The sequence below is a fragment of the Vipera berus genome (genome assembly GCF_964194415.1).
Source record: "Vipera berus genome assembly, chromosome: 1".
NCBI classification, from domain to species: domain Eukaryota; kingdom Metazoa; phylum Chordata; class Lepidosauria; order Squamata; family Viperidae; genus Vipera; species Vipera berus.
In genome coordinates this window covers 168,548,077-168,572,482 of record NC_138202.1, presented here as the reverse complement: position 1 = coordinate 168,572,482, position 24,406 = coordinate 168,548,077, and the positions used below count along the sequence as shown (strand labels likewise).

General features: G+C 40.7%; 1 protein-coding gene across 2 annotated transcripts in view; it reads right to left on the bottom strand.

Annotated features, from left to right (window-relative positions):
- Positions 1–24,406, bottom strand: part of GULP1 (GULP PTB domain containing engulfment adaptor 1) — a 150,829-nt gene that overhangs the window by 19,725 nt on the left and 106,698 nt on the right. For both annotated transcript variants that reach the window (XM_081314156.1, XM_081314157.1), the window contains 4 exons: positions 12,085–12,156; positions 3,692–3,790; positions 2,009–2,146; positions 1,137–1,253 (listed from right to left, as the gene is read on the bottom strand). In XM_081314156.1, coding sequence (XP_081170282.1) covers positions 1,137–1,253; positions 2,009–2,146; positions 3,692–3,790; positions 12,085–12,156 — 426 coding nt within the window. The remainder of the gene's footprint in view (positions 1–1,136; positions 1,254–2,008; positions 2,147–3,691; positions 3,791–12,084; positions 12,157–24,406) is intronic.

The following is a 24,406-nucleotide window of genomic DNA, read 5'->3' as shown; positions in this document are numbered from 1 at the left end:
AATGGGTAACAGACTTATTTCCATAATACAGCTTTATCACATATATAGTAAAGGTAAAGGTTCCCCCGCACATGCGTGCTAGTCGTTTCCGACTCTAGGGGCCGGTGCTCATCTCCGTTTCAAAGCCGAAGAGCCAGCGTTTGTCCGAGGACGTCTCCGTGGTCATGTGGCTGGCATGACTAGACGCCAAAGGCGCACGGAACGCTGTTACCTTCCCACCGTAGTGGTCCCTATATTTCTACTTGCATTTTTACGTGCTTTCGAACTGCTAGGTTGGCAGAAGCTGGGATGAGTAACAGGCGCTCACTCTGCTACGTGGCACTCGGGATTCGACCCGCCAAACTGCCGACCTTCTGATCGACGAGCTCATATATACATATATCTTATTCACCAATGGCTTCCCATACAACCAATGTGTACACAAAATAGATACATAAATACGTTCAGCAAAGTTAACAGAAACCCTCAGTTTTTAATCTTATTGGGATCCTTTTTGTTGCTGGAACGTTCAGACAGGAAGACACATTTTCCAGGTTTTCTCCAAGTTCCCTAGTCTTCTGAGGCAGATTTAGAAAAATACAGAAGGTTGTAGGCAAGAATGAGAATGATCAAAGCTACGTCTTCCCCCAATGAGTTGAAGAAGCTTCTATCAGCAGAAGGACAAGAATTAGATACAATTCATTCTGCATGCAAGTTAAAATTTAGCCATATTGTTGTTGTTTTATGCAAACAGATTATTCCCCTATTTCCTACAGTGAAAAACCACACTGGTTTCTCATTTCCATTTTTGTTTTAATTTTTGTCAAGTTACTCTGTTCCCCATTTTCTGGTTTACAGTTTTTCTCTGAGAGAGACGTATTTCTACAGCCATAACACTTAAAGTTTCACTTCGATAATTCAGCTGAATCCATTTTAATAAATAAATAAATAAATAAATAAATAAATAAATAAATAAATAAATCACATGTAACTTAAGTTACTATGAATGGGATGCATTCCATTAATAAATGTCCTATAAAATTACTAAGATTTTTATTCCGTATATTAAGGAGCAATAACAGTGTTTCTTTTTTAAAAAACAAAACAAAAACCCTACATAAGACGTTTGTTAAACTGAGACAGACTATGGAACTTACTCTTTTCTGTAATCCAGCAATCTGTTTCCGTGTTTCAACGTCCTTTCCTCCTGATTCTAGGAATTTTCTGTAAGCAAGGTCAAATGCTTGGCCAATAGTTAAAGTGATCTCTTCTGCCTTGAGATAAAACAAGTCTTACCATTAGCATGCAATGGTAATGTTGCAAAGAATAAAGGCTCATATAGATTCACCATCTATATAATATTAAGGAACACATCAGAACATTACAACTGGTTAGCTCTATGTTCATTTTAGAAGTTAATTTGTGTATCCATCTGGAATGTTCTCCGACACATTTCCTGGCACAATCAACTTTAAGTTATGTATCACTTTCATTCAATGCAGAATTGGAGCTCTTAGCAATAACATTGGACTGATTCTATTTATTTATTTTATTTTAATCCCATTTATATCACGCCCTTCTCCGAAGACTCAGGGCGGCTTACAATTTTTAAGCACAAACCAATGTGCTTAGCAGTAGCCTTCATTCTATGTATATGCCTGCTTATTAGGGCTTTCACACACCCCCAAGCGGCATTATTACAAAGTCAGCTTATTGCCCCCAACAATCTGGGTCCTCATTTTACCTACCTGGGAAGGATGGAAGGCTGAGTCAACCTTGAGCCTGGTGGGATGCGAACCTGCACTAATTGCAGGCAGCTGGTGCTATTCAAACATATCTGTATGAACTATATCGGCATAGAACAATATAAATTGAAAGCATAGAGAAAATAAAAAGAACAACCATCAATTTATTTTAGTTACTATTTTGCAAAGGGGGGGCTCTCACAAAAAATGCAGTGGGGGGAAGACAAGCTTTCAATATAAAAGAACAACAAATTCAACCACTTTAAAAATCTATGTGTACTTACACATTTTTCACTGTCAAAGACATAACACAAGTGTTTATTTGATTCAGAATCTTTGCATATGAAAGTGAATATTCTTTTGTCAGTTTTGTCATCAGCACAAAATGATATCCTGTGGAGCTGGCAGTTGTGCTGGACTTCCTGCAAATAACAACTGTGCAATTACCACTTGGAATTACATTTTGACTGCTGAATACTATTTATTCAAGACGCCCAGGATGAAGCAAAGTCCTCTTAATAAACAACAAAACAGAATATGTTTTATTCTTGTAGTCCTCAATACTGATTTTAATATGAGTTTATATATTTTTGTGCACAGTGGTGCCTGCACAGAGTCAAATGGTCAGTCTGATGAAAACAGGATTGTACTGTAACAACTCTGCTTTTGTCCTAATGAAAACAGCAGAAGCTGTGGGTGTCAATGTTACTCCAGCTGCATTGTTAGATACAATTGCAAAGGTAATCTGGATCTAATTTTCAGTTTCATAAGTCAAGGAAACAAAAACACAACATATTCCATTATAGCAATAGCAATAGCACAGACTTATATAACACTCCATAGTGCTTTACAGCCCTCTCTAAGCAGTTTACAGAGTCAGCATATTGACCCCAATAATCTGGGTCCTCTTTTTACCGACCTCAGAAGGATGAAAGGCTGTGTCAACCTTGAGCTGGTGAGAATTGAACTGCCAAACTGCTGGCAGCTGGCAGTCAGCAGAAGTAGCCTGCAGTACTGCATTCTAACCACTGCGCTACTAGGGCTCAGTTATAGATACTTGAGAAGATTCAATTCTGCTCACAGGATTCTTTTGCTCTATGATACTAAAATTCCTGCGTTAATAATTATATAGTTATTACTATACATCATATTTTCCCAACTTACATAACTTTTCAATGTAAAATGTAAAATATTGCAGAATATTAAAATATGTCATCCCAGTTAAAACCATTTATCAAGTAATCAAAATAAGTATTTTGGTTACCCTCTTAGAAAAATATGAGACTGCTTATTACCAATGCCTTCTAAACAGCCTTGACTATAGCAGCATTTCAGGTAGTGGTTTACATGTTGACTGCTTTCAGATGTAGGACTCTACCTTCTATTAATCACCATTGTTTTTTTACAGTAAAAGTTGAATGTGCAATCAGGCGTGGGAATCCCAAGGAAGTATGGAGCCCATTAAATGGTTAAATTGCATATAGAGCCTTCTCTGGTTTTTTTGTTATTGTTTTTAAAGGTAGCTTTTAATTTTTAAATTATTTCTAATTGTAAAAGATTATGATTTGACTTGTGTTTTGACTGTAGACATGAAAATGAGATAGGGGAGTATATAATAATAATAATAATAATAATAATAATAATAATAATAATAATAATAATAATAATAATAATAATAATAATAATAATAACAATAACAACAACAACAACAACAACAACAACAACAACTCAAGAGTATTCTAGTAATCAATTATAGAATGCTGCATATTTATTCATTTTCTGAAAGAAACAAAAATGATTTCATACCAGATATCTGAACTTTTATTTCATTTTGAAAAAATATCTTAAAACAAACGACAAGTTACTGGATGACAATAAAAAAGATATAGTTGTAACCACATTATGGCACAAGTTATTTTACCTTGGCTAGAATTTTAAGGGGTAAATTAAAATAAGAAGACTCTTACCTTTGTTTTTGGATCTAGAATCTTTACGCCATATATGGAAATCTGTAACTCAACTTTTGGTGTTTTTTGGCCTTCAGATTTCTTAATATGTCTTGCAAACTGAAAATCAGAGAAAAATAATTATTTTTTAAAGTTCTTACTCATATTATGTTCTTACAGTACAATCAATTAGCAGTTTCCCTTATTTTGGGATTAGCCAGATTTCAATTGTCATTTTTTTTACTTCTGATATAACTTCTATTCTGCTTTTCTGTTTATTCCAATATTTATACTAAGTTTTCTTATACTTAGAGATCAGGAGCCAAACAGTAAATTCTGGTTGGCGAAGTGTCTCCAGAAAAAGGAGAGAATGGGAGACCTCCCCTTGCACTCTGGATAGGTAATCCTTGTGAATATAATCTTGGCAATAGATGAGAATGTCTATATAGAAGTAAGTCAGATATTGCTGGGATATTAAGGAGCCAGTCAAGATCTACTAGAGAGAAGAAACGATTGTCAGTCCATTTCTATGTTCTTCAGATCAATCAGAACTTCAACAGAATTTGTTAGCTCTAATATGTCAGCTTTTCCATGTTTTTTTTTAATTTAAAGAACTTCTATGTCTGCCTACCTCATAGTGATCCTAGGCATCTATAAAAGTCTTAGCAATCAATAAAAAACATATTATATATTGTAGTCTTCCCATCAGGAAACCATAACAAGATACATTACACTTGACTTAATCCCATCCTGGCCCCATGCTTGCAGGAAGAGACAGATCTTCGTGACCTTCTGAAAGGGTAAAAGAGTAGGATCCCCTAATCTCAAGTGGGAGACTATTTCAAAGGCATTGGTAGCTACAGAGAAGCCATGCCTCCAAGGACCCTGTAGATGATACTTGAGAGAAGGGAGGTTGGCCACACCAGGAAATTATTCGAACTCTGTTAAAGAGTATAACAACACAATCTTGCAACCTGATAGCGATTTTCTCTCTCTCTCTCTCCCCCTCCCCCCAAAAAAACAGAAAAAGAAAATCAAGGTGGGACAATCTTGAGTTTCTTTCCCACTTATTTCTCCCTTCCAGAGACAACCTGTGTTTACCTAGACTTTTGAATTCCAACTTTAAGACCATCTCCATAGTCATCAGAGTTTTCTTTTCATTTGTTTATTGCCTCTGTAACACAATCTATGTAATTTAGTAATTAATCAGTGATGTATTTACTTTCCTATGCTTAGAATTGGGCTTAGACCAATTGTTGAGTTGTGGTGGAACAGTACAACAACAAATGTATCTTTATAGTCTGGTATATAAGAAAGATTGTACTGGCAAAGTTCTGTTGTAGAAAATGTTTCCCAAAATTTAATAAAGTAGAAAAATGTTCTAATGTCATAGATGTTATAACATCCTATATTAATTACCAACAAAGAAAAGTTGATGTTACAACTGATGCCAAATTATTATTAGTGATCCTGTTCCATTGTTTCTAATTATCTTTTGAAGTTGATTTATTTTCTCAGCCTTTCCCTTAAGTAGTGGAAAGTAAAACAACATGCAGAAATGTTACCAACGTCTTTGATACTGCAAAGAAAAAGAAAATCATTTGGAAAAGGGAGTGAATGCAACATATCAGCAGGCCTCCCATTTCTGAAAGTTGTCTCTGAATGATAGCAGAACAGCAAAACAGCAAACAGAAAGAAATTAGAGGTAATCACGTTTCCTTCAGCTATTTTGGATTACATTTCTCAACAGCCCCAGAAAGGTGATGGAGTCTGTGGTCTAAAACATCTGGAGAATTCCAGTTTGTCTATACCTGTGCTAGATTGAAAATGTATCCCTTTAACTGGGCTAAATCTGTGGGCTAGACCATGTGCCATTGTGTACTTTTCCAAACATTCAAACTTATCACCTGCAGCCAAACAATCTCTCTGATTTATGACTGGGGTAGACTTCACTCGACATATTTTAAGAAGCCAATTTTAGATATCCTGTTTCAGGTATTTAATATTTAAAATTATGGAAAATATTATTTCAGAAAGATGTACTTTGGAAACACTTATGGAACTACTACACTCTGACCATCTATGGCCCCCTGATTTTTGTGATTTATACTCTGTTTAATACATAGGGGGAAAAAATCTATATATACAAAAAATAGAAAGTATTTCAAGTAAAGCTGAATATTGCAGCAGAAGGATTATAGATTATGCAAAGAAACTTTTCAAGGAACTAAGCAATGGCTGGTGCAATACAGTAACTGAAATGCTGATTATTAGAGATAAATTAAAATTTGGTAAAGAAATTGAAAAAACTTTTTCCCTGAGACTCTTTTTTGCTGTGGAACGCCAGCCCCACCTACTGGTAAAAATAAAAATGCACAGTGTAAATGAGGGAAGCGTCACATTTTTATATATTTAACTTGTTTATCTCTGACTGTGGAATTAAATTAATTATAAGGGATTATGGCATCCCTAATTATAAACATAATGCACTCACAACTGAACAATGCTTCAGCAAAGGCAAAATTTCACAGCCATTTTAACAGAAGTGAAGAACATGTAAGCATCTCTTGATATGCGTTCAGCTCTTTGAAGCATCATGGCCTTTTATTGAAACAAGTGTTTTAAGTGGATAAAAAGTCCAAAAGCACTAAACAGTTTTTAAAAAGGTAAAAAATGATAAAACATTTAAATTGACCGTAGAACTATAATTAATTCCCTTCTATTAATAAAGTTCTATGCTTTTAATTTAATTGAAATTTCCTCTTATTTTCTAATTGGCTTGTAACACAAACCAAATTTTTGTGCTTTCTTCTTCAGTTGCATCCCCAGGTCCAAGATTATTAACTCCAAAGTTTAAGATAACAGTTCAAATCTTTACATATCCTTTCCCCAATTTCTGTGGTCTTCCAGCCATGGATATAAGTATTGTCAAATATAAATTGGCCTGTAGATTTCAAACACATACAAGAAAAGTTCCATAATATTTGAGATTCAATTTTGTTATTAGATCAACAGACACCTTCTTCTTAAAAAATATACACTGTCTAGTATAACCCAAGCATCTGGGTTTACTGCCCAAATGTAGATCTTCTTTGTTTTTATTTTATATATAGCCTTCATTATTTTTATAAGTAACTCAAGGCAGCCAACCTACATAATACTCATTATCCTCCTATTTTCCCCACAACAATACCCCTGCGAGGTGGACTGAGCTTAGAGAGTGTGACTGGCCCAAAGTTATCCAAATGGGTTTCAAAAGAGTTGTACAAAAGTGTAATAGTTTTATGAATACCACCAGCACTTTCATTTAGGTCACTATTATTCCATTTAAAGTAGGGGTGTCAAACTCAATTTCATTGAGGGCCACATCAGCATTGTGGTTGCCCTCAGGGGGCTTGTGGGGTGTGGTCGGAGTGGGCATGGCCTACTGGGTGGGGGTGGCCAGGTCGACATTACTCGCTTCAGGGGTGCCTGGGCAGGACTGGGGCAGATCTGAAAGTCTTCGGCAGAGGAGGATGGGACTGGGGCGCACACTGGGACATGGTCCCTCCCACCCTCCCTCCCTTCCTTCCTCTGTTCCTTCCTTCTTCCCTTTCACCCTCCATTCCTTCCTCCGTTCCTTCTTTCCTCCCTCCCTTTTTCTCTCCTCTCTGTTCCTTCCTTCCTCTCACCCTCCATTACTTTTTCCCTGTTCCTTCCTTTGTTCCTTCCTCCCTCCCACCCTCTCTTCCTTCCTCCCTCTGTTCACCTTCTCATCTCTATCCTTCCCCTGCACTCAGGAAGGGGTGATGGGAGGGGGAGAGATTGCCGGCACTAATATGCTGCTGCTGGCCATTCTTATACCATGTGGGCAGGCAGGGTGGTCCCGTTGAAAGGGATGCCTAGTGGCTGAGAGGCTGGAGGTGCTGGTAGGGGGGTTGGCACTGATCTACAACCTGGTTGCATCCATCAAAGGCAGAACACGCTCAGCCTAAGATCCACTGGAACCAGCAAGGAGCTGCCCCGCCGCCTCTGTCTTGCCCCCCGGGTGTGCACACAGGAGGCGGCCAGTGCCGGCATCCTGGCTGAAGTCAGCCTGCAGGGCAAGACAGCCAGCAGGGATGTCGCACTCCACTTGCACGCGCACCTAGGTGGCGGGGTGGGGCTGCCCCGTGGATTTAAGGCTGAGTGCATTCTGGCTTTGATGGACGCAACCAGGTTGTAGATTAGTGCCAACCCCCTCCCCCCACCAGCACCTCCAGCCTCGCAGCCACAAGACATCCCTTTCATCAGCACAGACACACACACACCCACGTGGGATAGCAAGACCGGCAGCAACATGGCATAGCTGGCTCAGGAATTCTGGGAGTTGAAATCCACGAGTCATATAAGAGCCAAGGTTGCATAGCCCTGGTCCAGGGAATGAAAAATTTAACAGAGTACCCTACAAATGTTGACCTACTGTTTCAAAGCTTGGGAGTTTGGGGAGAAAGAGGTTTAGAATTAATCCTGACAAGACATGTGAGCTGGTGATTCAGAAGCTTTCCTGAAGAGGTACATCACTGACTCTAGATGTACCACCTCATTCAGTGACCATTCAGTTATAATGGCACTGAATGAGGGGATTTACTTCTTTGTAACTGTGTCTGTTGCAGCATCCCCATAGTAATGTTTTGAGTGCTTGGAAATCGGCTTGCAACTAGGACCGTCACGATGTCGTGTGGTCATGCGATCAGTATTTGGAAACTGAACTGCTGGCTTCTGACAAGCAAAGGCAATGGGAGTTGGCAGGAGGTCACAAATGGTGATCACATGACCATGGGGTGCTGCACCCACATTGGATTTGCCTAACAATGGCAACTGAGACTGCCACAACTGCTATTGTAGGTCACCATGATTATACAGTATGATGATGCAATTTGTGATCATGTTATACATTTGCTTCCAAGACCACCTCAGGAAGCCGATAATTACTTATAAAACTTTGTATGACTTATCTATCTTATAGAAGCTGCCCACTGGATACAAATGAGCAAAATTGACATGGTGTAAATCCCCTTCCTCTAGGATGGATGAAGTAGGAGCCTGCAAAAGGATCTTCTCTCTTACGATCCCTTTCCCTTTGGACAATCTTCCCTAAACCTGACAGATTATTGTGCCGCAAATAGAGGTTAATGACAGATACATAAAACTTTTAAAAACCTGCAGCAGGTGTTGCTTCAACTGCATGCCACACAATTAACCTTTAGGGTTTTGAAATAAATGATTATTTATTATATTGTAATTATGACCTTTCAGTGTTTTTAACTGTTTGCAAAATGGGGAAAAAAAGAGAAAAACAAAGAATTGACCTGTATATTCATCACTTGGAAACTATTCAGTTAGTTCTATACGTATGCTTATATAACATTTTACAAGAAATTTGTTTACATTATCAGGTAGACTGAGTAGGGAGAAAAATAAATAAGTAAAAGGGAGCACAGGAAACAAGATATTCAAAAGAGAAGGCTAGAATAGAAGAACAGTCAAGAGGATGTTTCCAACAGCAGAATCTTGCTGACGTTCCCCTTGAAAGCTCTTCAGTCAACTTTATATTGACAGAGAATATATGTCATTCATCTTTGCAACCAATCTTTTTGCCACTGAAAAAGTAAGCAATGGACATTTTCTTTATCCTGCCGTTATCAGTATATAGCGTAGGGCAGGGGTGCCAAACTCAATTTCATTGAGGACCGCATCAGCATTGTGGTTGCCCTCAAGGGGCCGGGTGGGTATGGCCAGGGTGGGCGTGGCCTACTGGGTGGGCATGGCTAGAGTGTGTATGGCCTACTGGGTGGGCGTGGCCAGCTCTACATCGTTCGCATCAAGGGTGCCTATGGGGGCCCGGGCAGGAGTGGGACAGATCTGAGGGTCTCTGGCAGAAGGAGGGTCTCTGGGCCAGGGCCAAGGCAGTGGGGGCCGTTCCTTCACTGTTTCCAGGATGGCTTCGCGGGCCACATGAAACCACTTCGCAGGCCGGATTTGGCCCCCGGGCCTTGTGTTTGACATGTCTGGCGTAGGGGAAAAAAATCCCATGTCCATCTACAAAAGCCAAACAATTTTCCAAATCAAAACTAATTTTTAAAATAACTGCTAGCCAAAAAGGAGCCACTACGGCACAAGACTACATCATAAGCATCAGTGCTGCATTTTTGAAATCCACATTTCCAACAATAAGCTGGATCTACATTTATCTAATAGGTACAAAAAAAACGGGTTATCGGATTATGGATTTGATTATTGGAATAATAATTGCACATCTATAAAAAGTGACTTACGGATGTTAAAAAGAATTTTCCATTGTCGGGGATGCTTGCTTATATTCCTGAATGCCTAAGCTGAAATACTAACACAGTATAATTTAGAAAGGATTTATATATGAATAACAGTATTAGGGTTGTTTTGTTGTGTGTCCATTAAAATTACTACAAACAAAGGTGGTTTTGAAGCGCTTAGCTTGAAGGCTAATATCCTGACATCATAAGTTGTTTTATCTATAAAAATTCCCATGGTTATTTTTTTCAAGTGATAAACAGGCTGCAGAAATCAATTGCTCAACAGTAGGCACTCCATATTCTATCCACTATCTCCACCAAAATAGTGCTTTGCTATGTTCCCTTTCAGACTATAAAAATCAAAGTAGATTTCTCTCTGATAGCTCATGTAGGAGAAGAATTCGATTCTTTCACAAATAATTGCACCCTAAGGGACTCGCATTTATGAGATGTCTGATATAACAATGATCCCAAGATAACTAAGAGTAGGCTTCCAATGACAGAGCTCATTGACCTCAGACAGAAGGTACACCTTACTGAGTCTGAAAAATTCATACCTCTTTCTCTGAGAGGAACACAGGAGCTTCCTAACAAAGGAAAGAACTTTTCAGACCCCTGAGAAATTAAATTCATTTTCAGAAAATATATTTTAGAAATATAGAGGAATATTATACGATATTATACCAATACTGTAAATTATCCACAGCAAAGCTTTCATTTTTAAAGGTAGGTAACTTTAGCTTAGAAGGTGGATAGTGTGATGTTCATTGATGATTTTAATAGAAGGTTTAAAATAAATTATTTTTTTGCCCAGACTTTTACCCACTGTTATATGGGAAAATAATTTAGGTTTACAAAGATGGCCAGACTCTGCAATTTGATCCCCAGCTCAGTTATTGCTTTTCAAGTAGGAATCCCTAGAAGAGTGTCAGGAAGAGGAAGAAACGGGAGATGGAAAAATAGCTGAAAAGGCAAAAGATGAATACCTTTTTATAGCTTCTCTAGCTGCTGTCTGGGATCAAATTACATTATTTATTTATTTTTATTTTATTAGATTTATATACCGAATTTATTCCTTCCAAGAATGTGGAATATATGATCCCTTCCCCATATTGAATTTTGTCCACATCATTAAAGTACATCCATATTAGAGGAACTAAACAGATGCAATGCTATTCACAAAAAGAGGGATTGTGTATGAATTTCCAATGTAGGCATGGGGTGGGGTAATTCCAGATGGAGCGAATAACCGAGATTTCAATCACCATTCTTGCCCAGAGTCCTAACTGAGATATTTCTATTGGAAGGAAGAATTCTTATTTGATCCTATTTGCTGCAATGAACTTTGCTTTATTAGTAGGTTTTCCTGTATGTTGGGGCAGAGAGAGTAAAAAACAAAACAAAACAGAGATTTGGTGATTCCACAGTTTAAATAAGGGCTATGAACATACCTACACTATTACAAAATCCAGTGTTAATATTTTGAAAATAAACACAATGTACTTTGAGAATAAAGGTAGATCCAAGGATTATCTCCAAGGATAGTATTGTAGCATCCAATATGAGTCGGTCACTGGGATCAAAGGTTTATTCTTCCAAACTTTCAGAATTGTTCTAAAGTTCATCCTCTGGGAACTTTAGAATGAACCTCCGTTCATTCCGCCGGGACCTGAAGACCTGGCTCTTCGAGCTCTCTGGCCCAGGCTGAGAATTTTTAATTTTAATTTTAACTGGGTTTTTTTATTTTCTCTCAGGGTTTCATTTAATCTTTTTTAATTGTTTTAACTTTTGTATTGATTTTCTTTTAAATATCCTGTAAACCGCCCTGAGTCCTCCGGGAAAGGGCGGTATATAAATCTAAATAATAAATAATAAATAAATAAATAAACTTCTCTGTCTCCAGAATGTTTCTCCATTCTGGAGAGAGAAAGAAAGGTTCTCTGAAAATGGGCTCCAGCACAAATTCAAAAACTTGGAAAAATAAAGCTGTGGTCCCAGTGACCGACTCACATTGGATCTTACAATGTACTTCAGTTACAGACACACATTTACCACCTAGACATTTTTTAAAAAAAATAAATATATAAATAAATAAATATTGTATTTTAAAAATGTCCTTACCTTAAGTTTTCTCACAGCATCTCTTACAACCTCTGTACCTTTGGGCTGCTCCACTTCAGTACTGCCAAGAAACTGAAACATTGTAATTTGTGAGAAAAAGTTTTATGTCTTTGAAATAGCTAATCAGTATTTTAATTGGCCAATAATTTATTTCTGTATGATTTTAAATCAGAAAGAGAAATTTGGGTTAAACGGAAATATTTTACCTAATGGGACATCTTTCATTGAATATGCTTTTGACTGCTATTGCACATAATTGTCTCCTCGGGCAAGCCAAACTTGGAGAAATCCTAACCTTTACTGAAGAAAACTTTCAACCACAAATGACCTGCCACAATATTTAAAAAAAACATTTCAGATTCTGCCCACAAGTTGATATTTCTAATATTATCAACTTGCTGTGAATCCCAACACTAACAGACAAATAAGAAGTACGATGGGCTAGCATTGTATTTAGGGGAAAACCTTATCATAAATTATGGTGTTGTGCCAGAATTTATTACATTTATTTTGGAACAAACACTCAGGATTAAGATAAAATGCAAGCAGCATTCAGCAATATACCATTGTAGTGGCTTATAGTAATGCTGACTTGTAGAAATGTAGGTATTTCATTTAAACAATTGTTATTCATTTCAGAAGATAAGAACTGCTGCACTCAGTTAATCAATGACGGACCATGCTGAACGACTCATGCAGAAATTCTGCAGTGGATGCAAAAAGGATTATGTGATATAGGTAAAGGTAAAGGTTCCCCCGCACATGCGTGCTAGTCGTTTCCGAATCTAGGGGCCGGTGCTCATCTCCGTTTCAAAGCCGAAGAGCCAGCGCTTGTCCGAGGATGTCTCTGTGGTCATGTGGCCGGCATGACTAGATGCCAAAGGCGCACGGAACGCTGTTACCTTCCCACCATAGCGGTCCCTATTTTTCTACTTGCATTTTTACGTGCTTTCGAACTGCTAGGTGGGCAGAAGCTGGGACGAGTAACAGGCGCTCACTCTGTTACGCGGCACTCGGGATTCGACCCACCAAACTGCCGACCTTCTGATCGACAAGCTCAGCGTCCTAACCCACTGAGCCACCGCGTCCCTTCATTATGTGATATGCTTTGGCATAAACTCGAGGCTATATACACCCATTTGCCATTCACATTTTATGCTTCTAATATTTCCCAACTATGTAGACTAGATGACAATTAAGATGAGATGGCTATAATATGAGCTAATGTAATGTGCTGCTTTTTTATGTCTCTGAATTTGCACAAAGATTGGCAATCACCATCACAGTGAGCCCTGGTGGCACAGTAGTTAAAGTGCAGTATTGCAGGCAAACTCTACCCACAGGCTGGAGTTCAATCCTGATGGGGCTCAAGGTTGACTCAGCCTTCCATCTTTCCAAAGTCAGTAAAATGAGGAGCCAGATTGTTGGGGGCAATGCATTGTAAACTGCCCAGAGATTGCTATAAAGCACGATGGGGTGGTACATAAGCCTAAAGGCTACTGCCATTGCTTATCATAGAACTTTCTCTTGATACAAATGGTGATCAAAAAGAAAAATGCTTGGACTGTACTCTGCCATGGACATTTATGCATTTTTATAGGAAGAAGTGCTGTAAGTAAAGCCAAAGCATTCTTTTACATCAAACATATTTACTTATAGCTCATGTATGCTTTTCTCCCCCCACCCAAAAAATTAAAATAAAAATTATCCCCAATTTTTTTGTAACAAGGGATCTAGAATAGCTCCTTTTTCCATGCAGTGAGAACAATGAAGTTCTCCCTGCTTCAGTGAAAGAATGTCCTGTACTTATTGCACAGACAAAATGATTTCTCTACCTTTTTGGAGAAAGATACTGTGAGCTGAAACCGGTCAGTCCTAGAGGAGATCAACCCTGAGTGTTCTTTAGAAGGCCAGATCCTGAAGTTGAAACTCAAATACTTTGGCCACCTAATGAGAAGGAAGGACTCACTGGAGAAGAGCCTAATGCTGGGAAAGGTTGAGGGTAAGAGAAGAAGGGGATGACAGAGAATGAGGTGGCTGGATGGAGTCACTAAAGCAGTAAGTGTGAGCTTGAATGGACTCCGGAGGGTGGTGGAAGACAGGAAGGCCTGGAGGAACGTTCTCCATGGGGCTGCGATGGGTTGGACACGACTTCGCAACTAACAACAACTGTGAGCTGTGAATTTTGCTCAAAGAGTTTAAGGCACCAGGAATGGATAGGCTTCCTCTACTTGATGTATGCTCACTGTTACCTGGTCACTGGAAGTATAGTCCTTACTGAAAATTGCTCTGCAAATCAAGTCACACTTCATTACTGGCCATAAGGGCAATGCTGAACCTATAATAAGCTTATATCTCCCGGACCTCCCGTTGTTAGGCAACTTTCAGAAAAATAGAGAGAAAACTTGCTAGTTGGGTGATCTGAGATAATTTAAGTAAAAAAGTTGCTAAGTTTTTGAAAAATTAAGGAGGCATGGACCGATTATACTTGAATGAGAAATGGGAACCCCATGGCTATGAACTAGACAGGGAAATGAAAAGCAAAATACTTAAAACATTGTTGCAAAGAAAATTATGTTCAGTACTAAAAGTACCAGTGTAGGAGAAATATCAGCAATAACTGCCATGTGTTAGTAATAGCATTTCAAGGCGTTAATTTTGAATATTTAATATTTACACTTGTCATCACTTAGATGTCTTACCAATGGACTTACAGAATTATTTATGAAAAAGAAAAGCTGGGTTGCCTCATTATTCTTGGCTCCTTCATATGTTGTTGAGAGCTAAGTTTCTACTAATACTCTTCACTTCCTGCAGGTGAGTTCTTGCCCCTATATCTGTTTTAATGGATAGAGATCCTGACCATACTGAACATTCTTCAGGGTTAAATCTGTGAGTTTGCATAAGAAGGATGCTGAATTTTAAGCACATTTGCAGGTACAGAAAATATCACTTCTGTGCTCAGAAGTATTTGAGGTACTTGCTTAAACTTAGCAGATTAATTTTGCAGTAGTTTAATAGACCAAAGCAGAAGTGAGCAACTTGTGTTGAGCTGTAACTTCCAGTTTCTTCACTATTAGTCAGGCTAACTAGGACTAGAGAGAACTGTACTTGGAAAGCTACAGACACCCTGCTCTGCAACTGTCTACTACCCCAATATATCTTATAATCCTGTGGTGGCAAACCTATGGCACGCGTGCCACAGGTGGCACGCAGAGCCTTCTCTGTGGGCACACATGCCATCACCCCAGTCCTAGGACTTTAGCTGGGTTTTATAAACCCTTTTTGCTTTCGGCCTCAACCGCCGTGTGCAAAAAAAAAAAAAAAGAGGTTCACTCAATCAACCAATCTCAACTTCTCACTGGAAAAAAAAAGATCTTGCAAAGTTGGAATTGACTGATTGAACTTTTTAGTCTCACCTAGGCTGCCATTACCACCGCAGCCATGCCCACCCAATGGGCCACGCCCACCTGGGACCCAACGATACATAAGTGGGTTTTGGGTTGCAGTTTGGGCACTCGGTCTCTAAAAGGTTCCCCATCACTGTTATAATCAATACTTTTATCTGAAAAAACTTTCCCTCTTTCTGTCTCTCTCTCTCTCACACACACACAAACACAGAAACAAACCATAAACACACACACACATCTTCTTAGTTAGCTATACCCTATTGTTTAACATTAAAACCTTTAATTAAATTAAAACTGATAAGAAACAATAAACGTTTATAGCACATTATAAAACAGTCACCAATAAATAAGGAATGGGATAAAAATTGGTTTTCAAAGTGTTTAAAAGTGATCAAAAAGTAACCATAGTTTAAACATGTAGTTTAATAAACTAGCCTCCCATGATAAAACCACATTAAATGGGTAATTTGGATACCGAGTCAGAATTCAAGTTGAAAAACATATGTTTCCTGGAAAACAATTTAATCACATTTTTTTAAAAAAATTAATGCATCCAACACTATTATGGCCAAGTAGTGGACAACATAATTATTCTTAAAACCTTTGAAAAAATATTAGCACTGAGACTATTAGCAAGTTCTAGGGGCATAACACAACCATCTACTTTTCTTTTAATAATTTAGAAAGTATGTATTAAGATCACTCCCAAGAAGTCATTATACCTGAGCCCATTTATCTTTTATCTGGTGAGATGTAGGATAAAAATAAAAGTACTCAATAACATTTATAATCATTTCATTTTTGCTAATTTTGACAGCCCCCCCCCCTTTAGATACTGGAATCATTTATTTGCAACAGGCTACTCTGAAAATTCAAAGTAGAAAGTAGAAAGAGATTCGCTGTTGACAAATAGATCATTTAGACCTAAATGTGGACAAGTAACATTGCAACAAACCTAGAGGGTGTTAAATGCATACATAGTCAGCAATTGAAACTGTTTCTATATTTCCATATTGTTTTTCTCCTTTATTCAGGACAGATCTTGTTGAGCCAATAGAGGCAAGCAACAACTCACATACATTATTGTTCATAGCATTATAGCTTTCCATGTTCATACTAAAAACTGCAGAACTTGATTAAATCCATTCTGAAAACTGTTTTAAACAATTAAACCAGATAGCTAAGACATGTAAACCTTTCTCTTCCAGTAGAGAGCAGCATAGTATTTGTTATTATGCAGATTTTTTTAATTTACTCCTGTCCTACATTTTCTTGCATGACTTTTTATACCTTTGAATAATTGACTGCTAATAAATGCTTGGAAAATAATTGCTGTGAATTCAAATGAGTGAAATAGTATCCTCAGCTAGAAAATTAAACATATATATATATATATGTTTATACACATACACATACATAGGTAAAGGTAAAGGTTCCCCCGCACATGCATGCTAGTCGTTTCCGACTCTAGGGGCCGGTGCTCATCTCCGTTTCAAAGCCGAAGAGCCAGCGCTTGTCCGAGGATGTCTCCGTGGTCATGTGGCCGGCATGACTAGACGCCAAAGGCGCACGGAACGCTGTTACCTTCCCACCGTAGTGGTCCCTATTTTTCTACTTGCATTTTTACATGCTTTCGAACTGCTAGGTTGGCAGAAGCTGGGACGAGTAACAGGCGCTCACTCTGTTACGCGGCACTCGGGATTCGACCCGCCAAATTGCTGACCTTCTGATCGACAAGCTCAGCGTCCTAACCCACTGAGCCACCGCGTCCCTTACACATACATACACACACACAAACATTGGAATGCTGTGATGAGTCTGTATAGTCAGGAGAAAATTATCCCCTGATTAAGAGAGATGAAGATGGATAAGAAAGCTGTTTGAATCTTACTCATGAGAAGTAACGTGAAAGATGGATAAATGCCCTCTTCCTTCACTGCAGAAAATAAAGACATAACTTTCTGACTGAAAAAGAAGTTGAGTAACTTAATCTCACAATACTAAAATAATGCATATGGTATTAAAGAAATGACTCATTGTTAGAAACCAGTCCTGGAATCTGAAACAAAGAATTCTCTTTTAATATGCACTGCTAGCAAGTATTCCTTTCAACCAAGAGGCAGTTACTTATATTTTAAGATGTAGTATTGGGAGCCAGTTTGGTGTAGAAAGTAGGAGACTTTGAGTTCTGAATAACAAGTAGCTAATACATTTGCTAAATCAAGCTGAAATTTCAGCTGCATTTTTTGGATGAGAAATAACTACTGTTAATTGCAAACCTCATAGTAACCAAGGAATGTAGAAATATATATTAAGAGAGAGTTCATCATTGATTTTCCCAAGGTTTGCACTGCTTTTAATTGATTCAATTAACAACTAAATGAATACTGATAAAGTTATATATTTTCTGCCTTAATATTCTTTCCATTTTTGTCCATCATCTTTTACCATGATACTTGAAAAGAAATTATCTAAATTTGTCTAGCATCCTTAGACTAAACCATGCTAATATGCCTAATTCAGACACAGTTTGTTAAATACCTGTAAATGGAGAATATATAATCTCAAGTGAGGAAAAGCAAACATGTGGTTTGGGAAGAATCCTCAAATTATTACACCCTATGACAGTGATGGTGAACCTTTTAGAGACTGAGTGTCCCAAAATTGCCCCTGTCCACCCCGTAGCCTGCCTGCTCTGCCCCTGCCCGCCCCTGCTCCACCCCTACCCTGCCCGCAGGGCCACCCACCACCTTCAAGGCCCACCGCAGATCGGTCAGGTGGCCCAGCAGTGCCATGGCAGCCATGCCCTCTTCCCACATCCCACAGCATCATTTGTGCACGATGGGGTGTGAGGGAGGAGTCTTGTCCCCACTGCCTGGCTGCCATATCCTTGGCTGCGCTGCTCTGTGTGGGCCGTGCGTGGGGGCAACTCTCCTCTGGGGGGGCTGCTGGTGAGGAGAGGTCTGCAGGGGAGGTGGGGGTGGGGTGATGGCGTGTGTGCCCACAGAGAGGGCTCTGAGTGCCGCCTCTGGCACGCGTGCCATAGGTTCACTACCACTGCCCTATGAGGACATTTATTTGGCTTTATTTTATATGCACTAATGTTTCTGATTTAGTTCCATTTTAATAAAAACCAATAAATTCTTAACAGACTAGATCAAGTCACCCAGACAATGGATTCAAAGAGCCACAGACTTAATTGTTGTACAAGTAATTATAATCAGTGTATAAAATTTAATGCAGGTTTGGGTAAAAAAACAACAACTATTTTTCATCTGATCTCATCTGGCAATACAGGTGAATTAATAATGAAGGATCATACTGTATGTCAGGAATATAACTGACATGGGAATATTATAGGAGGCATTATTCTACGATGGCAAAACATCTGAAATCTGGTAGCACTTTTTTCACTAAAATTTTATTAAAAGTTATAAGTTTTTGTAGGCTGCAGTTCACTTTATCAGATGCATTTCTCTTGGCTTCACATCCCCATAGTACTACAAATCTGTAAGATCCGTTTTTAATGATGTTAGCTTCTTAAATATAAGTATTTTAAAACATTATTTATTAATTGAATTGTGCTCCAACTTAGAAAAAAAGAAATGTTCTTTAATATACTGCAAAGCTTCATTAGAACTTCAATAAAATTTTGCCTTTAAAGGAATAGGAAATATATGAGCAACCACAGTTTTTTTTCCTCATTTTTTTGTCTATTTTTTGTCTTTTTACAGTTAAAAATGGATAGATCATAAGGTATTTTCTCTAAAGTTACTGATACATTAGGACAATGTGCTGGGAGCGACCTTGCCAATGCCTTTTGTGTAATTGATTAAAAACTAATTTATTATAAGCATAATTGAAAACTACCAGCAATCTAGGGCTGCAGGGCATTCTCTCTGCTAATCAGCAGAAAAGTTTTTGTGTTCTGCTTGGAATATCATTTATATTAACATGATTGCATTATTTTCTGAACCAATCACTTACTGTGGATTCCATAAGGAGTGTGCATTGATTCCTGTACAACACATTTAATTTATGATGCAACTAAGCTCATTTCCCTGAACTGAGGCATTCAGTTTGATGACCTAAATTTAACAGCACCTCAGATCACAATTTAGTCTCCTAAAAACTTTATGGTTTACTTTCAGATTACACTTTTAATTTTCGTAGGTAACATTTTGATTCTTATTTTTTCCCATTCCTCTGCTGTAAACATCTGTGTTTGTGTGTGTGTGTGTCTGTCAGTCTGCATGTATACAAGCACACATAAACCTTTGAATCAGTGTTGAATCTACAGACACACGCACACATCCCCCTTTGAGTCATTGCTGACCTAGCCACTGCCTACACTAACCTTTGCAGTTTTTTGGACAAAATCTCAGAAATGATTTGCTATTTCCCTTTTTCTTAGTGCTAAGTGAAAATGACTGGCCACAAAGTTGGCTTTGTGCTTTAGACTAGAACTCACAATCCCCTGGTTTCTAGTCTGGTGCCTTAACTACCACATCAAATTGATTCTTAATAACATATTTGCCACACTATTATTTAGGAGATTTGTGTTATTTATTTATTTATTTGATTTGTATACCGCCCTTCTCCCTAAGGACTCAGGGCGGTGAACAGTGACATAAATGTCAAAATGCACAAATACAGAAAATTGAGAATAAATTAAGCCCTACTGCCCAAATGTAGAAGATACCGTATATACTTGAGTATAAGCCGAATTTTTCAGCCCACTTTTTGGGCTGAAAAATTCCACTTCGGCTTATACTCCAGTCAACAAAAAAAACTTACCGAGGACTTGTGCGCGGCCGAGGCTTTGGTGCTTCCGGGATCGCCCGCACCTCTCCCAAGCCACCGCCGTCCGAGACCTGCCGAAGTTTGGGGAGGTTTGGGGAGGTGCGCGCGCACCTCCCCAAACTCCGCGCCTTGCCTGCCTGCTTCTTTCCGCAGCGGAAAGAAGCAGGCAGGCAGGGCGCGGAGGAACGGAGACTTGCCGACGTTTGGGGAGGTTTGGGCGCCTCCCCAAACCTCGGCAGGTCTCCGTTCCTCCGCGCAGACCTGCCGACGTTTGGGGAGGTTTGGGCGCCTCCCCAAACCTCCCCAAACCTCGGCAGGTCTCCGTTCCTCCTGCCGACCTTTGGGGAGGTTTGGGCGCCTCCCCAAACCTCCCCAAACCTCGGCAGGTCTCCGTTCCTCCTGCCGACCTTTGGGGAGGTTTGGGCGCCTCCCCAAACCTCGGCAGGTCTCCGTTCCTCCTGCCGACCTTTGGGGAGGTTTGGGCGCCTCCCCAAACCTCCCCAGGTCTCCGTTCCTCCTGCCGACCTTTGGGGAGGTTTGGGCGCCTCCCCAAACCTCGGCAGGTCTCCGTTCCTCCTGCCGACCTTTGGGGAGGTTTGGGCGCCTCCCCAAACCTCCCCAAACGTCGGCAGGTCTGCGCGGAGGAACGGAGACCTGCCGAGGTTTGGGGAGGTTTGGGGAGGCGCCCAAACCTCCCCAAACAGGAACGGAGACCTGCCGAGGTTTGGGGACGTTTGGGGAGGCGCCCAAACCTCCCCAAAGGTCGGCAGGTCTGCGCGGAGGAACGGAGACCTGCCGAGGTTTGGGGAGGTTTGGGGAGGCGCCCAAACCTCCCCAAACAGGAACGGAGACCTGCCGAGGTTTGGGGACGTTTGGGGAGGCGCCCAAACCTCCCCAAAGGTCGGCAGGTCTGCGCGGAGGAACGGAGACCTGCCGAGGTTTGGGGAGGTTTGGGGAGGCGCCCAAACCTCCCCAAACAGGAACGGAGACCTGCCGAGGTTTGGGGACGTTTGGGGAGGCGCCCAAACCTCCCCAAAGGTCGGCAGGTCTGCGCGGAGGAACGGAGACCTGCCGAGGTTTGGGGAGGTTTGGGGAGGCGCCCAAACCTCCCCAAACAGGAACGGAGACCTGCCGAGGTTTGGGGAGGTTTGGGGAGGCGCCCAAACCTCCCCAAACGTCGGCAGGTCTGCGCGGAGGAACGGAGACCTGCCGAGGTTTGGGGAGGTTTGGGGAGGCGCCCAAACCTCCCCAAACAGGAACGGAGACCTGCCGAGGTTTGGGGACGTTTGGGGAGGCGCCCAAACCTCCCCAAAGGTCGGCAGGTCTGCGCGGAGGAACGGAGACCTGCCGAGGTTTGGGGAGGCGCCCAAACCTCCCCAAAGGTCGGCAGGAGGAACGGAGACCTGCCGAGGTTTGGGGAGGCGCCCAAACCTCCCCAAAGGTCGGCAGGAGGAACGGAGACCTGCCGAGGTTTGGGGAGGTTTGGGGAGGCGCCCAAACCTCCCCAAAGGTCGGCAGGAGGAACGGAGACCTGCCGAGGTTTGGGGAGGCGCCCAAACCTCCCCAAAGGTCGGCAGGAGGAACGGAGACCTGCCGAGGTTTGGGGAGGCGCCCAAACCTCCCCAAAGGTCGGCAGGAGGAACGGAGACCTGCCGAGGTTTGGGGAGGTTTGGGGAGGCGCCCAAACCTCCCCAAAGGTCGGCAGGAGGAACGGAGACCTGCCGAGGTTTGGGGAGGCGCCCAAACCTCCCCAAAGGTCGGCAGGTCTGCGCGGAGGAACGGAGACCTGCAGAGGTTTGGGGAGGCGCCCAAACCTCCCCAAAGGTCGGCAGGAGGAACGGAGACCTGCCGAGGTTTGGGGAGGCGCCCAAACCTCCCCAAAGGTCGGCAGGAGGAACGGAGACCTGCCGAGGTTTGGGGAGGCGCCCAAACCTCCCCAAAGGTCGGCAGGAGGAACGGAGACCTGCCGAGGTTTGGGGAGGTTTGGGGAGGCGCCCAAACCTCCCCAAAGGTCGGCAGGAGGAACGGAGACCTGCCGAGGTTTGGGGAGGTTTGGGGAGGCGCCCAAACCTCCCCAAAGGTCGGCAGGAGGAACGGAGACCTGCCGACGAGCCGCGGCCACACAGGGTATTCCTGTGTATTCAGGCTTGCAGAACGGCGGATCGGCTTATACTCGAGTCAATAACTTTTTCCAGTTTTTGGGGGTGAAATTGGGGGTCTCGGCTTATACTCGAGTCGGCTTATACTCAAGTATATACGGTAAGTTAAAACCACAATTAAAATTAAACCCGTCAGACCAGACTGGATTGCTTAAATAGATATGTTTTTAGATCGCGTCGGAAGGAGCGAAGGTCGGGAGCCATCCGGAGCTCAACCGGTAAATGGTTCCATAGGTCAGGCGCGCCCACAGAGTCTGACAGTCTTAGATTTTGTATTGATTTTGTATTGTATTTTGTATTGATTTTCATATAAATGCAATAAATTAAAATCATTTTCTTTAACATTACTTCAAAACTCAGTTGCCAAATCAACTTTTCCTATGATCTTCAGTTAATCAATATGTCTTCCTAAGTCGATTTGATGCCATTTATAACTACCCTTTAATCAATGTGGCGTTTGATAACTAATAAACTGTCCCACTGTTTATGAAAAAGTTTCCTGAAAAGTACCCAAGAGCCCTCCCCTAGGACAAATAAATTATATTATTTCTATTTTCTATGGCAGAGGAAATAATTTTATTTCTCCTGTACTCCTTTCACATTAGGAGACTTTCCAAAACCACAACCAAGAACCAAAAGATAAAATGGAATCTTAGAGAAAAAAGGATTCTAAGAGAGATCAAGTCGCCCTGCACAGTGCAGGATACACTATCCCATTCCTAATAGATGGCCACCCTACCATCTATTAGTGAAGGGGAACAAATAACGCTGTTCCTATTCCTATTGCACTGATTGACAATTCTTACTGTTGAGGGTTCTTTCTAAAGCCTAATCTGTGTCTACGTCTTTCAAGTTTCATCCCATTATTTAGTCTTAATTCTCTGGAGCAAATGAAAGTTGAGTCTGAACTTTCTACAGTGTGACTGCCCTTCAGATAATGACATTCCACTCAATATGTCTTTCTAAGCAGATTTGATGCCATTTATAACTACCCTTTAAGTCAGGGGTCACCAACCTCCGGTCCGTGGACCAGTGCCGGGCCACGGCATGCCAGCAACCAGTCTGCACAAACAAGGAAAGCCCCATGCACAGGATGCAGGCAGCACACAAAACCATGCCCCCCTCTGGTCTGCAGAAAAACCTCTCTCCACGTAACTGGTCCCTGGTGCCCAAAAGGTTGGGGACGTCTTAAGTACAAACCTTGAACTAATTGAGGATCTACTCAGCTGTTGAGTTGTCAAACTGATGTTTGATGATTTTATAAAGTTTTTGGCAAAAGCCTTGTTGAAATTAAAATATATAAATCCACAATTCTCTAGCCATCCAGGCTAGTAATTCTTCCATAAAAAGACATAAAGTTAGTCTGGCATGACACATTTACCAGAACTCCATGTTGGCTCCTGTTAAATACTTAATTCTTATTTAAATACTTACAGATTGCATAATAATTCACTAGACAACTTTTTTTTCAAAAGTTTTGCTTCCTGAAAAACTTTTCATTATGGTAAAGATTCCTTCAAACTGAACACAAATATAATTTTAGAATGACTGTATCACATAGGAATTTTAAGAAATATGAAACTAACTTTTAATGACTATCATGTATTTAATCACATAGTTTCTGACATGCTGCATGAGTTCCACATGGCACGTACTCAGTGTCTGATGAATCTCACTGCAATGTCCAACAATAGTTAGCCAGAATTGATGGATTCCAGTTGCCCTGACACCATTTTTTCATTGTGGTGAAAACTTTCACCATGTTCATCATAGACTGCAATTAGATTTTCAGGAAAGAAGTTCAAGTGTGATTGCAGAAAATGAATCTTCAGTGATATGTTGCATTTCATGGTTTTGTATGCTGTAAGAAGTCTGTCAACCAGCTGAATGTAGTTTAATGCTCTGTAGCTGCTAAGAAAATTCTCAAAAACATCCTTGAATGCTTTCCAG